The following is a 15,696-nucleotide window of genomic DNA, read 5'->3' on the forward strand; positions in this document are numbered from 1 at the left end:
AAATTAAATTAAATTTGATCCAACTTTGTGAATTGGGGTCACATTTGAACATCTCCAGTCTATGGGTACCTCCCCTGAGTCCAAGGAAGCTCTCATAATTATGGCTAAGGGTTTGCTTACTTCCTTTGCTGCCTCCTTTAATATAACTGGATAGATCCCATCCGCCCCAGGTGCCTTTCTTGTATTTATCTTCAACAATTTCTCCTCCACTTTACTCTCAGTTATTACAAGATTCTCTAGCTTACTGCCAGAGTTGAATACACCTCTGGCATTCCCCTCCTTGAATAACTCCTCATGTGTGAATGTCGATGCAAAATATTCATTCAGTTCATTAGCTACCTGAGCAGGATCACCAACAGTTGACCCATCAATATCAAGTGGAACAATCTGATTCATCCCCTTCCTTCTAGAGTTTACATAAGTAAAGAACTCTTTGATGTTTTTCTTTGCATCCATTGCCAAAGATTTCTCGTAATCTGCCTTCGCCTGCCTAACCTCCTTTGTAACTTGGTTACAGATCAACTTGTATCTATCACAGGCGTCTGTGTCACGTGTTAATTTGTATGTATCCCATGCATTTTTCTTCTCTGCCATATGTCTCATTAGTTCATCTGACATCCACTTAGGACTAAACCTTCAACAATATTTCTTAGTTGGTATGTAAAGCCTAGTAGCTTCCAAGATAAGTTCTTTGAATGCTTCCCATTTTGCATTTGCTGTTGGTAACATCATCAGTTGGTCCCACTGTATAGAATTTAAATACTGTCTCAGTCCATCATAGTCGCCTTTACGAAAGCAATAACCCTTCCCTTTACCCCTAATAGTAGTTACCTCTTTGAGTAAATCCCACTTCAGCACACTGTGATCACTGCCACCTAGTGGTTCATTTACCTGCAGATTCTTAATGCATGAAGAATCACTACTAATAATGAAATCAAGAGTATTACTCCCTCTAGTTGCCTCCCGAACACAGTTGTGTGAGTGACCTACCCACAAATTCCAGTCAATATCTTGGACATTAAAATCCCCCATTATAAGACTCTCTGATTTACTGGCCCACTCTATTTCCCCGTACAGTTTCTTATTATACTCATCAGTGTCATTAGGCCTATAGCACACTCCCACTCTCAATTTTGATCTCCCAATGCTTATGTCACACCAAACTGACTCGACACTGCACTGTCCAGCAATGTCGACTGGCTGCACTTCCTTGGATTTTATGTATTTCTTAACTAATAGCATAACCCCTCCTCTCTTCCTATCCTGTCTATCCTTTCTGTAGACATTGTACTCCCCAAATTCCAGTTCTGCATTCCTTATATCTGTGTGACACCACGTCTCTGAAATCCCCACAATATCTGTCTTTGATGTTTTGAGCAATACCTCAAATTCATCAAATTTATTTACTAAACTCCTAGCATTGGTGTACACGCAAGTACACATGCACCTGTTCTTTTGGGGTACATGCACCATGTACCCCAATGATTCCCAGCAGTCTCTGAAATATCCTGCATCTTATTTTCCAGGCTGCGGCTTATTCCAGTAGAAGCAGTGCAAGAATCACTTTCACCTCTGCCAGTGGCTACTGTTAATCTATTAGTCCTTTTATCCCCCCCAATCTAGCAGTTTTCCGACCCACCTAACACTGCCTCGATAGCATCAGCAAACATTCTTGCACCCTTTCTATTTAAGTGTATCCCATCCCTGTAGAAACAGTCTCTCCTGTTAACAAGTACAGACCAGGCTGAAAAAAATTCTACCCCTTGAGCCTTGCACAATCTTTCCAGGGCTGAATTGATCAACAGGGCTCTCATCATATACTCCCTCCTGTTGTGTCTGGGCAGAATTGCAGACACTTTCAAATTCAACCCTATTTCACGGCTTTTTTTTCAACAGTGACCTGTACTTGTTAAGCAATTCTGCCGGTCTCCTACTCTTGATATCATTAGACTTGATATCACAAGTCTGGGCAGAATTGCAGACACTTTCAAATTCAACCCTAATTCACGGCTTTTTTCAACAGTGACCTGTACTTGTTAAGTAATTCTGCCGTTCTCCTGCTCTTAATATCATTAGTGCCAACGTGTACAACTATATCACCTTTTGTGCCCTTAAAAGATGATATCCGCTCTACAACGTCATCAACCTTTGGCCCTGGCAGACATACCCTGGTCCTGTTCCACCTGTCCTCTTTACAAAGCAAGTTTCCCGTTTCCCTGACAATAGAGTCACCAACAACTACTAGTTCCTTTGGGACCAGCGCATTCTGCCTTGGGGGCTGCCGCTGTGTTGCGTGATGACCAAGTGCAAGCTCTGGCATTGGTGTGGGCAGCTGAGAGCTTGATGGGCTCCTCACTTTTAATCCTTCGAGGGCATCCACCCTGTCCTTCAAGCTCTCATATAGGCCCATAACAATGCTGAGTTGTCGCCTGATTTCCTTACACTCCTTGCATCGCACACGCACGCGCACACACACACACACACACACACACACACACACACACACACACACACACACAAAGATATCCCCCATGGCAGTGTCATGTCCCGTACCTGACTGATCCACAAACATCAAGCAAGTAGTGCATTTTAATAGGCTGTGATTCCGAGGGCAACTGCCCCCCTCAGTTCTCCCATGAGCCACAGCACTCCCATTAGCTTGAGCCTTTTGCTTTGCTGCTCTGGTCAGAGTCATGATTTCGATTTAATTTCAATAAAATTTCAATTTCAGTACAAAATTAAAACCCTAATCTTTTATCACAACACAGTTATAAAGCTATATTTATGTTTCAGAATCGAGTGTTATCTACGAAATCCCTCTATATAACTTCCGTATCAAGTTAAGTATTAATTATTTATTTTTTACTAATTATTTATGTTACGTAACTCAAGTCGTTATATGTATAGTTAAAGGTACAATTTAATTGACAATGAAGTTCAACAAGATTAATTATCTGATTAATTGACAATATTATGTATTATACTATACTATATTAAGCTTATGCTATCTATTTCGAGATATTATATATCGCGTAACAATGGCGGCTATTTACGAACGGTAAACACGTGGATTTGATACCCTTTCCGATACTAAGTAATACCTACAAAATCTTTATCTAAGTTACTTTAATCTAAGTATCGTAAATAGGAATATAAAGCTACTCTAGAAAATAAGTTAATATGCCAATTTAAGCTAATAAAACAGAAAATAAATCAGAAAAAACTTCTCTGTTCCAGGAGCGGCAAAAATGCACGTCCACACAGGCTACTCTCGAACATTAGTGCAATAACATCATTGTTATATGTAAGTGAATCACCAAAAGGTGAAAATGACAATGTTGGTGATTTACTTACGTATAACATTGATGCTATTGCACTAACCATTATGTCAAGTGAATCCCTCATAGGTTGAAGCCATAGTCCTTCCAAATACTTCACATCTCTGAAGTTATGAAGTTATACTTCATAACTGAGTTGTCACTTATTGAAACACCAGGGTTGTCACTTATTGCAACACCCACCCACTGATGAGAGACCAAACAGCCTTGAAACAGCTGTCTGGGTGGTGGTATCCACTGAGAATGATTAACAATAGTCTTCTCCACTGGGGAAGCATTGCTTATTCGAGGTAGTGCAATATCAGTTAACTCATTGTGAAGTTATTCACAATATGGGATGCGCCTCCGTAGCCAGGTGGGAAGGAGCAGCAGTGCGTAGCACACGCTTCTTGATTAGACCGGGGTTCGAGCCTGTCACCACCAAATACGGAGCATGCGGAAAGGTCAGGGAATGACCACCGCACCGGAGCAATATGGCCTTAGTTGCTAATGCTCCTAAAAACCAAATAACAACAAATAACAACAACAATATGGGATACGATAAAAACTGTTATTTTCATCTTTTGGTCATTCACTTATGTATAACAATGATGCTATTGCACTGACCATTATATCAAATTCATAATACTTTGTGTATATTCATAGTGCCCTGCAGTACATGAAGTTTATTTTATAATGTTTTAACTGTCTTAGTAACTATTCCCAGAAAAATTAGCAAAATTTTTATGGGAAGAGTTACTATTGCTATATACATTACATTCATAATCTGATGATAAAATTGTATTGAGAGTGTTGGATAAAGAAGGTATAAATAGATTAGGTCTATGCATGGTGAGTGTTATAGTACTTGGTATATTGGATAAAAAATGACTATTTTATTTTTAGTGTAATGAGAGTGTCGGGTAAAGAAGTATTGAAAGCCTTGCACTTTAAACGAATAAAGTCATCTTTGTTGCTTCTGAGCTGAGATTATGGGAATAGCAAAAGGCAAAGACATTTTTACCTTTACTTTGTTTCTTCAGTTGTTCAACAGAAGTGTGATGAATGTTGTGTGGTGCATGGTTCTTCTTGGTCACCAAATTTCATTTTGTTGTATACACAATATGCCTTTTCTGAAATATTTTACAATATGACATTCAATATAACAAATCATGTAATGTTTTTCTTTCACTTTTTTTTTTTACAACAAAGCTACCACAAATGTAACAAAACTTGTCGGGGTTATTTATGCAGCCTCTTGTTTTGCTGTATTACAAATTTACGAACACTGAAGGAAACATGGTTCAACTTGGAAGATTCCGCATAAACTAAACTGTACAGAGAATGATGTCTTTCAAGCTGTTCTTTCATATATATTATTATTATTAATAGCCATATGGTGCAAGGAAGCCTGAGGCTTATGCTGCACCAGGTAAAAAAAAAAAATTCCTGAGTTACCCAGAGAGAGAGAGAGAGAGAGAGAGAGTGTCAAAAGTAGAAGAGGATCACCAAGAAAGAGAAGAATGATAATATCCAGCTCAAGATCCTGTGTGTGCCAAGCCCATACTTACCAGATGTGAGCCCCCGGGGTTAATATATATATGTGTGTGTGTGTGTGTGTAAAGTATGGATAAAATGATAAATATGAGGCGAAAAGTTAATTGAGCGATAAAAGTAATATCACTGCTTTGCATGCTTAGGTACAATGGTACCTAAGTGCAAAAAGCAGCAGCAAAGGATACAAAAGTATGTATACATGTGGTAGAAGTAGTAAAACTGTTGAAAAGCAGATAGATAGAGGTGTAGACTGAATTGGTAAACTAATTAAAAGGGAGAAAACTGCAAAGCAGATGTAATTAGTTAAATATGTAAAGGAATACTAAACATCAGATACAAGGTAGAATAATGTAGTTAAATAGTCTAAAAACGGGGGGGAGGGGGGTTACAAAATTTAAAATCTGATTCAAGCTAAATATATATACAGGCACTCCCCGACTTACGTAATACTCGACTTCTGTAAATTCGACTTTATGTAAATTTTTTCCGGCCGGTGTAAATTTAAAAAAATTGTGGAAACGTATTTTGCATCCTGTAGGAATAAATGCAGATATTGTAAAAACTTTGCAACATGAACCCAATAACATATTGTTTTTTTGGTAATTCGTTCCAAGACCTTGGAAGTTGAAATTTTCACTATATAACTAAGCTATTTATCTCTCTAAAAGGTCATTTTTCTAATGGAGCACTACCCTTTCATCGTTATTATATGTTTCGTTATAATTTTAGAAATAAACAAGGAGTTACCTTTTATTCAGTCCGTAGGATTTCTTCTTTCCCAAATCTCTTTATACAAATAAAATTACAAAATGATACTTAAAACAAAATTACATAATTAAAATAATTTAAAACTCATAATGTATTCCTCACTATTGACACACGGACAGTCCAACACCCCAGGATCAACAGCAGTGAACCTCACCCGACCCCAAAAATATTAAACATTCTAGTGAAGGAAGACATTTTGTCATAAACGCGAAATTGGAATACAAATAAAATACTATTAAAATAAGATAAAAGTATGATAAAACCATGAAATTAAAAATTCCTCACTGGAATACGAATAAAATACTATTAAAATGTGATAAAACAAAGAACTTTATGGATTCCTTCCTTAAGTGAACTAAAACTTTTCGACTATTGTCATGTTCACAGGGTGGAATGAAACCAACGAGACATGTGTAAGTTGGGAATCTTATAAATAGGAGATTAGTCTTTGGTACGCATGTGTTCAAAAGTCCATGAATCAGATATGAGAAATGGATGACGAACGTTAATAGAGTTTCTTTATATTTTCATTTCTAAAGTCTTGGCAATCAATAACTTAGTATAATTATGTTGGATACTTAAAATTTTGGCTTCATTAAACAGGAATGTGTGGTTTTCATTTATCGCATGGAATGCTAGTTCCGATGTGTTCGCACGTGATGCACGAACTGATGCTTCATCTTGCCTAACCCTTGAGTTTAAAATACACCTGGTAGATCCAATGTAAGGCGAATCACAATCCTTACAAGAAATGTGGTAGATGAGATCATGTGTTTGTCCAGAAGTAGATAATACCGTGTGATTTTTGAGTGTAGCATATAATTTACGGACTGGTTTTGCTACTATTTGCATTTCTGTTCCTCTAAAGAGGTTGATAATTTGTCTATACCAGTGTTCAACATACGGCATTGTAATAAAATATTTTTTACTAACCCTGTCATTATGTTTGTTATTGATTATTTTGTCTTCCGCTTCTAATTTAATGCTATTGATAGAGGTAATCGGATATCCTCTGTTTAGGAACCTATTCATCGTTTCTATTTCTGTCTCTAGGGCACGTTGTGTGGTTGAGGACACATTGTGACCTCAACACACATAAAACTTGACCACACGTTGTGTGGTCACGTTTTATGTTGAGGTATCTTACATAAAATGTGATTTTTGGTAAAAACTGTATTAAATGTATATTTTCCAATCTATCTAAATACAACTCCAATATTAGGCCGCTCAAGTTTAAACCCATAGGCAAACCGAAAATCTGTCTATAAATCTTACTTTCAAATAAAATATAATTAGTCTCAGCCAGTAACTTAATTAGCTGAAATATCTCTTTTTTGGGAAACTTTGTACTGTTAATACTAATAGTGTTATTATTTAATAAATCCCAAATTACATCCAGCACATATATTACATTAACATTAGTTTATAATGAAACTACGTCAAGGGAAAATAATTTAACTCCTCCTCCAAAATTTACAGCCTTTTAAATTTGTATATAAGGTATCATAATTCTTTATACTATATTTTAATACCTGCCGAAAAGGTTTTATAATCCAATATAAATGTGTTGCCAAGGCGGAAAAAGTAGAATTTTTGTATAATACTATAGGCCAAATAGGGTGTCTGGGTTTGTATAGTTTTGCTTGTCCAAAGACAATAGGTACATTATTTGTTTTGGCTTTTATTTGCTTTAATAGTGCCATTGAAATGTAATCCTTTTTACGATATGAGGTAAGTAATTTGTTGTATTGATTAACCTTATTATCAAACATGGAAGAGTCTACCTCTTGGTATGTGGAACTATCTGATATGATTACCTGTAATTATTTATTATAATCCACTTTTAAAATGACTACAGTATCCCCCTTATCAACTTTGTGAATTACAATATCCTTAATTTTCCTTAATTCCCGTAAAGCAATAACTTCATTTCTATTTATTCTCGGTACACCTCACTTTCTAGGATTGTTTTTGATCTGATTGACCTGTTGGATTAAAACATCTTTTTGGGGGATGTCTCTAAGACTAAATTCAAGGTCTACTACTAACTGTTTCTTTGGTAGAATGCATGGGCGGGTAGATTATAATTTAAACCTTTTTCCAACAGCGCAACTTGGTGCTCAGTTAATTTATATGAAGAAAGATTCGTAATATTTTTTAAAGATTTGTAATACAAAACTTCAATGTAATACAAAAGATTTGTAATACAACATCAGCCACTACAAAAAAGCTCCAGGCCTTCGAAATGTGGCTCTACCGAAGAATGCTGAAAATCCCGTGGACAGCCAAGATAACCAATGTACAGGTCCTGCAGGACATGCACACGGAACGGGACCTGCTCAAAACCATCATCAGCAGGAAATGCAAATACCTAGGTCACATTGCTAGGAACCAACAAAAATATCACCTACTACCACTCATCCTGGAGGGAAAGATCGAAGGCAAGAAACGCCCAGGCAAACCGAAAATGACATGGCTAGATAACATCAACACCTGGCTTCACATGACAACAGCACAAATTCTACACGCAGCGCTAGACAGAGAACAATATCAAAACGAAGTCGCAAACGCCATTTGGCAGCATTAAAGAAGAAGAATACAAAAATTCTGCTTTTTCCACCTTGGCAACACATTTATATTGGATTATAAAACCTTTTCGGCAGGTATTAAAATATAGTATAAAGAATTATGATACCTTATATACAAATTTAAAAGGCTGTAAAATTGGGGGAGGAGTTAAATTATTTTCCCTTGACATAGTTTCATTATACACTAATGTTAATGTAATATATGCGCTGGATGTAATTTGGGATTTATTAAATAATAACACTATTAGTATTAACAGTGCAAAGTTGCCCAAAAAAAAGATATTTGAGCTAATTAAGTTACTGACTGAGACTAATTATGTTTTATTTGAAAGTAAGATTTATAGACAGATATTTGGTTTGCCTATGAGCAGCCTAATATCGGAGTTGTATTTAGATAGATTGGAAAATATACATTTAACACAGTTTTTACCAAAAATCACATTTTATGGAAGAAACCTCGACGACATCCTCATTATAACGGATAATGACACTACAAATGAAGTTTTTCAAACTTTTAATAATATGCACATTAGGTTAAAATTTACTCCGGAGATAGAACAAGAAGAAACAAAGTCCACAAATTTTCTAAACTTTACACTTAAGAGGGAGGGCGAAAATATTAATTTCAGTATTTATCGTAAGCCCACAAATACGGGGATGTTCTTACACTATAGTAGCTATCATCCATACTCATATAAAAGGTCAATCATGCTAAACCAGTTCTTAAATGCATTCAAATATTCTTCCACACAACGTGCCTTACAGATAGAAATAGAAGAACTGATGAATAGATTCCTAAATAGAGGATATCCAATTACCTCTATCAATAGCATTAAATTAGAAGCGGAAGACAAAATAATCAATAACAAACATAATGACAGGATTAGTAAAAAATATTTTATTACAATGTCATATGTTGAACACTGGTATAGACAAATTATCAACCTCTTTAGAGTCACAGAAATGCAAATAGTTGCAAAACCAGTCTGTAAATTATGTGCTACACTCAAAAATCACACAGTATTATCTACTTCTGGACAAACACGACCTCATCTACCACATTTCTTGTAAGGATTGTGATTCGTCTTACATTGGATCTACCAGATGTATTTTAAACTCAAGGGTTAGGCAACATGAAACATCAGTCAGTTCATGCCTCACATGCAAACGCATCAGAACTAGCATTCCTTGCGATAAATGAAAACCACACATTCCTGTTTAATGAAGCCAAAATTTTAAGTATTCAACATAATTATACTAAGTTATTGATTGCCGAGACTTTAGAAATGAAAATATAAAGAAACTCTATTAACGTTCGTCATCCATTTCTCATATCTGATTCGTGCACTTTTGAACGCATGCATACCAAAGACTAACCTCCTATTTATAAGATTCCCAACTTACACCTGTCTCGTTAGTTTCATTCCACCCTGTGAACATGACAATAGTCGAAAAGTTTTAGTCCGCATAAGGGAGGAATCCATAAAGTTCTTTGTTTTATCACATTTTAATAGTATTTTATTCGTATTCCAGTGAGGAATTTTTAATTACATGGTTTTATCATACTTTCATCTTATTTTAATAGTATTTTATTTGTATTCCAATTTCGCGTTTATGACAAAATGTCTTCCTTCACTAGAGGTTGCATGGTGGGTTTAATATTTTTGGGGTCAGGTGGGGTTCACCGCTGTTGATCCTGGGGTGTTGGACTGTCCGTGTGTCAATAGTGAGGTTATCAATGGTATTGATGAAGGTATATCAGGCTTATTAAAAAAAATTATGAGTTTTAAATTATTTTAATTACGAAATTTTGTTTTATGTATCATTTCGTAATTTATTCGTATAAAGAGATTTTGTAAAGAAGAAATCCTATGGACTTAATAAACGGTAACTCCTTCTTTATTTCCAAAATATTAATAGAACGTAGGAAAAATTGAGCATATGTAAGCTCTCATTTATGTAGTTGCGTTATAAGAATCAATTTTGAATGGCTTTGTTGATATTTCTCTAAAGAACATTTCTGGAAGTCACGACCATAAAACAATAAAAACAATTTGCACTTTTTGGTTTATTGGGCTTTTCTGTTAGTGAATCTAATTATAAATGGGTAGTAAACTCGATCTTATTGCATTTGCGATAATCCTGATAACTGGAATTGTGTGGGTTTTTATGTTATATGGTAAAATGTGTTCTTCTTCACTGAAATCTTCAATTATATAAGAAACATAAATAAATTTTCAGAATATTTTCTTCATTCCTATTTACTTATTACATTGATGAAGGAAACATGACCAATGGAAAGTGCAAGTAGTGGCATTGGTAGGAAACAAAACAAAACAAAATTGATTTAGAAATGAAGTTGAAAATGATTAAGAAGTAAGAATCAGGACAAAGTTTGTCATCTATTGCACAGGAATTAGATCTTGCTGCTTCAACAATAAATACTATTTCAAAGCACAGTGCGCATATAAAAGAACATGTTAAAGGATTAAGGCATTTAAGATCAACAGTGATCACAAAACACTGTTCAGGTGCTATATCGAAGATGGAAAAGCTATTAATAATAGATGGAAAATCAGATTCAGAAGAAAGTGCCCCTGAGTGTAACGACTATTCAAGCAAAAGTGGCGCCTCCGTAGCCAGGTGGGAAGGAGCAGCAGTGTATAGCACACGCTTCTTGATTAGACCGGGGTTCAAGCCCGTCACCACCAAATATGGAGGATGCGGAAAGGTCAGGGAATGACCACTGCATATCCCGGAGCAATATGGCCTTAGTTGCTAATGCTCCTAAAAAAAAAAACCAAATAACATATTACAAGCAAAAGCAAGGAGTATTTATGAAGATATTAAGGATAAGTACGGCGAACCCCAAGTCAAGTTCATGGCAAGCAACTGCTGGTTTAATATTCAAGCATCATGTTAGTTTCCACAGTGTTAAAGTATGCAGTGAAGTCGTCAGTGCCGATTCTGCAGCAGCAGAGAAATTTTGTGATGTTTCTTCTTTTGTGATGTTTCTTCTGTGAAACTTCTAAATTTCCACAGCCCTCAACCTCTGCAGCAGCGTACTTATCAGCTGGAGACATTGATTCTGGCAACAGTGCTTGAAAGGTAAAACTTGCTGACGTTATGCCTGTCCCCTCCCTTTTTTTTGTAATTTTACAATTTTCAAATTTTTGTAATTGCACACTTTTGTAATTTTTCTTATGCATGAGATAAAAAAAAATTGAATAAATATTTCTATTTACATGTTTGTCAAACATTTCTTTTTTGCTTCCATCAAATTCAGCAAGCATACTTGCAAGTTCTGCATAAGCATTTAGGGAAATTTAAACTTATATAAAACTCGACTTATGTGGAGTTCCGTAGAACACAACCTTTACATAAATTGGGGAGTGCCTGTATTGATACATAATACAAATTTGCTATTCCTTTACATATACTGGAGTGCAAAATTTAATGACCAAAACTATTTATAAAGGTTACAACCACAAAATCTTTACTTAAGGTACTCTTTACTGGTGAGAGTAGATTCAGTCTCAGCAGCGATTCTGGACATCAACTAATCTGGTGAGAGGATGGCACACAGTATCACCATGCAGACATCACTGAAAGGGATGGATATGGCAGTCGAGGTGTTTTCGTTTGGGGAGGCATTATTTTAGATGGACATACACAACTCCAAATACTGGAAAGTGGTACTGTAACCCATGCACACTACTGTACTGTGGTAATCCTTCCCCATGTTTGTTGTTTGGTTTTTAGGAGCATTAGCAACTAAGGCCATGTTGCTCCGGGGATATGCAGTGGTCATTCCCTGACCTTTCCGCATCCTCTGTATTTGGTAGTCGCAGGCTCAAACCCCAGTCTAATCAAGAAGCGTGTACTACGCACTGCTGCTCCTGCCCACCTGGCTACAGAGGCGCCCTTCCCCCTGTGCGTCTGTTCTGAGGTGCCATTGGCCCCAGTTTGTGTTTATAGATGATAACACCACACCCCTTGCACTGCAGCTGTTGATATGTTTTTGGAAAGTGAGGACATTGTTCATATGGATTGGCCTGCCCGTTCTGCCAATCTAAATCCCATTGAACACATATGGGATGCTCTGGGGGGATGCCTAGTGGCATATCCACACCTACCAGAAAATGTTCACCAGCTGAAGAGGCACCTCCATAGCCGGGTGGTGCCTCTTCAGCAGTGCGTAGCACACACTTCTTGATTAGACTGGGGTTCGAGCCCATGAGCACCAAATATGGAGGATGCAGAAAGGTCAGGGAATGACCACCGCATATCCCCGGAGCAATATGGCCTTAGTTGCTATTGCTCCTAAAAACCAAATAACAACAACAACAACAAGCTGAAGATGGCGCTGACAGAGGAATGGACGATGTTGCCGCAAGAACTTATCAACAACATTTTTCTAAATATGGACAGGCGGTGCAAAGCCTGCATCGACATTACTGGTGGCCATATCTCCTACTGAGGACCGCCTCTTCCCTTTGTTCCATCTTTGGCAGTGATGCAACTGTATTATGGCAGCCAGTGCTATGTTGCCATTTTTGAATAAAGTCCCTCTGTACCATTTTGTTTCCATTGTTGTGTCGGTGTTGTTTCCTTCATCATGTACCTCACAAGGTTCCTTTGGTATGCTTTTCTCATATACAGGCCACTCCTGTGAGAAGCTACAGGTGAAAACCTGACTGGTCCTTAAATTTTGCATATAAGTGTATTTAACTAATTACATTTTCTTTGCAGTTCCCCTCCCCTTTAATTGGTTTACCAATTCACCTATAATTTGATTTAATTCATCATATCTTATAGGATATTCTCATTCTTTCTATCTATCTTCCACCTTTGAAGAAAAATATGTGCCATTTTGAACTCAGCTTAATTGAATTACTAAAGGACACATAATTACTTGACCCCAAAACTATTGTAAGCTTATGAAATTATATGGATAGAATGTTTGACTTTAATTTTTGTTCTTTGGTACTTCAACTTTTTTTTTTTTTTTTTTTTTTCATGATTTCTCCCAGTATTATAGTAATAACAGTTTGATACCAACTTAACTTTCATACATATTAATTTCCTCTAATATATGATATTTATTATTCACTTGTTTTTTTACTTCTTATAATTTTTTTTAGCAAACAATTAAAAATTTATAATGTAATGACAAGAAACTATGAAGCAATGTATGACTTTATAGTACTATCACACATATCAAAGGAAAATTAATGCTAGATCATAAAATGTGTTATTATTAATTTAATTTTGTACAGAACTTGCTGGTTTCAAAATTATTCTCCAGTGTCTCTTAATAACATTAAATTTGCATAATTTAAATTTACTATAAATTATAAATTCACTTCTCTTATAAAATGCCAAATTCAGTATGACTGTAAATAGGAAAATACATTTATGGTACCTACAAACTAAAAAAAATGATATGATACAGCAAAATCCTGTTACATTATTAATTATTCATTTAAAAAAAATTATTGAGTTTTGTAATAAAACTCTGAATAATGTTTTAAATGATTTAATGTTTCCTTATATCTATGTGATTAAACAGTTTGTTTTGCTTTCTTATAGCCAAAGGTCAAGAAGCTTCTGAGGCAGATGTTGTTAGACTTATTAATCAGACTTTGATGTCAGTTAAGAAAGAAGAATTACCACAACTTGGAGCCCCAGGGAAGGTAAAGCTCACCTGTTTTTTTTTTTGTTTGTGCATATGGAAGAAAGATTGAGAGAGAATTGCTGTGGTATAGTAAATTACTTGCTTGGTCTATATTCATAAGCAGCCCAACTCCACCTTCTGGAGATAACATCAGCCCTTAAGTGAGTAGTAAATCCTACTTGAGACTAAATATGACTCTGAGACTAGTAATAAACAAGTATGATAAAGAAAAGTTGCAAATTTACCTCGAACCATATAATGACAACTGCTGTATTTAAGCATATTAGTGTTAAGAAAGGAAAATTTTTTTTGTTTGTCTTAAAAAAACAAACAAAAAAAAAGTCATCTGACTCCATTTCCAGGTATCTGTCCAACCTTTCCTTAAATTTACATGACCTCTCTATAGTTCTACAAGGTTAGGCAGTAATTATCCCAAAAATTGATAATCCCCTGCCTAAAAGAGAATTTTCTTATATCTAGTCTATAAACTCTCTTTCCTTAGTGTAAGTACATGCCCTCTAGTTTTATGTTAGATCTTAAAAAACAAGAAAAAAAAAATGATACAGCAAATACCATTTTAATGACAATTTCACCACAAGCTCTACATCACTATATAGAAAATTTTGCTACATCTTCATAACCTTGCACCATATGGACATTTTCAGTTCTCACTAAATAAGTGACCCATTTTTTGGGCACTTTCAAAAACTTCAGTGTCTTTCTTTTAGATATGGCCTCCAGACCTGAACACAGTATTCCAAATATAGTCTCAATATTGACATGTATAACCAAATTATAACCTCTTTCTTATTAGTAATAAAGGTATGGTAAATCATTAATAAGACACTTTGTACCTTTACAGCCACTTGCTTGTACCCAATGCTGATGCCATGTCTGATTGTATCATAACACCCAAATCTTTCTCTGTATTTACACCCTTCAGTTCTCATCTACCCCACTCTCCAGTGTCAAAATTCAAGTCTTTCTTTTTATTTACAGTACATCCTTTAGCTCTAACTCCCCCTCCCCCAATATAAAAGATATTCTTGGGTGCTGTTACTTCTCAAACATAAAATTTTGCATTTTATTGGTTTGATGTCAGCTTTCTTCTTATTATTATTATTACTATTATTATTATTATTATTAGCCATATGGTGCAAGGAAGCCTGAGGCTTATGCTGCACTGGCCAAAAAAAAAAAAATTCCCTATTACCCTGAGAGACAGAGAGAGAAGTAGAAAGGAATCACCAAGAAAGGGAAGAATGATGATATCCAGCTCAGGACCCTTCAAGCCCATACTCACCAGATGTGAGCCCCTGGGGATATTCTTAAATGTGATCAGATAAATACCATTTGTACAGGGAGAATTACTCACTTTCAAGTTCAGTTAGTTTTTCCATTAAGCTCTTTTGTAATAATAGTATCACTTATTGTACTGTGCTCAGGTTTACTAGCACAATATCCCCCAACCAAAACGGCACTTATTACTATGACGATTGATCCAAAGCATCTGTTCATCTTGTCAGTCACACTGACTGGATTATTTGCGATTGTACCATTTCTATTGTGCAAAGTTCTTATTTGATTTACTCTTTTCTTCTTAATATATCTATGTGATAAAACTTTGTCCCCATTCTTGACTCATTGGCTAGTGATTTTTCATACTCAGGTTTTGCCTACCTAACACTGTCTGTGGTCTCTTAAAAAATCAGTGTATAATTTGAATTTGTCTTCTGTTGCCATTCCATGTTGCTTTCTTCTGTTCTTCCAAGCATACTAAATTCATTTT

The 15,696-nt window shown here is 35.7% G+C and overlaps 1 protein-coding gene across 1 annotated transcript in view; it reads left to right on the forward strand.

The window, feature by feature from the left end:
- LOC150084288 (uncharacterized) overlaps positions 1–15,696 on the forward strand; it is a 153,648-nt gene that overhangs the window by 79,792 nt on the left and 58,160 nt on the right. The window contains exon 7 of the mRNA XM_090376173.1: positions 13,823–13,926. Within this exon, the coding sequence (XP_090232299.1) occupies positions 13,823–13,926 (104 nt within the window). The remainder of the gene's footprint in view (positions 1–13,822; positions 13,927–15,696) is intronic.

The sequence above is a fragment of the Mastigoproctus giganteus genome, chromosome 6 (assembly GCF_048544385.1).
Source record: "Mastigoproctus giganteus isolate SK-2022 chromosome 6, ASM4854438v1, whole genome shotgun sequence".
NCBI classification, from domain to species: domain Eukaryota; kingdom Metazoa; phylum Arthropoda; class Arachnida; order Uropygi; family Thelyphonidae; genus Mastigoproctus; species Mastigoproctus giganteus.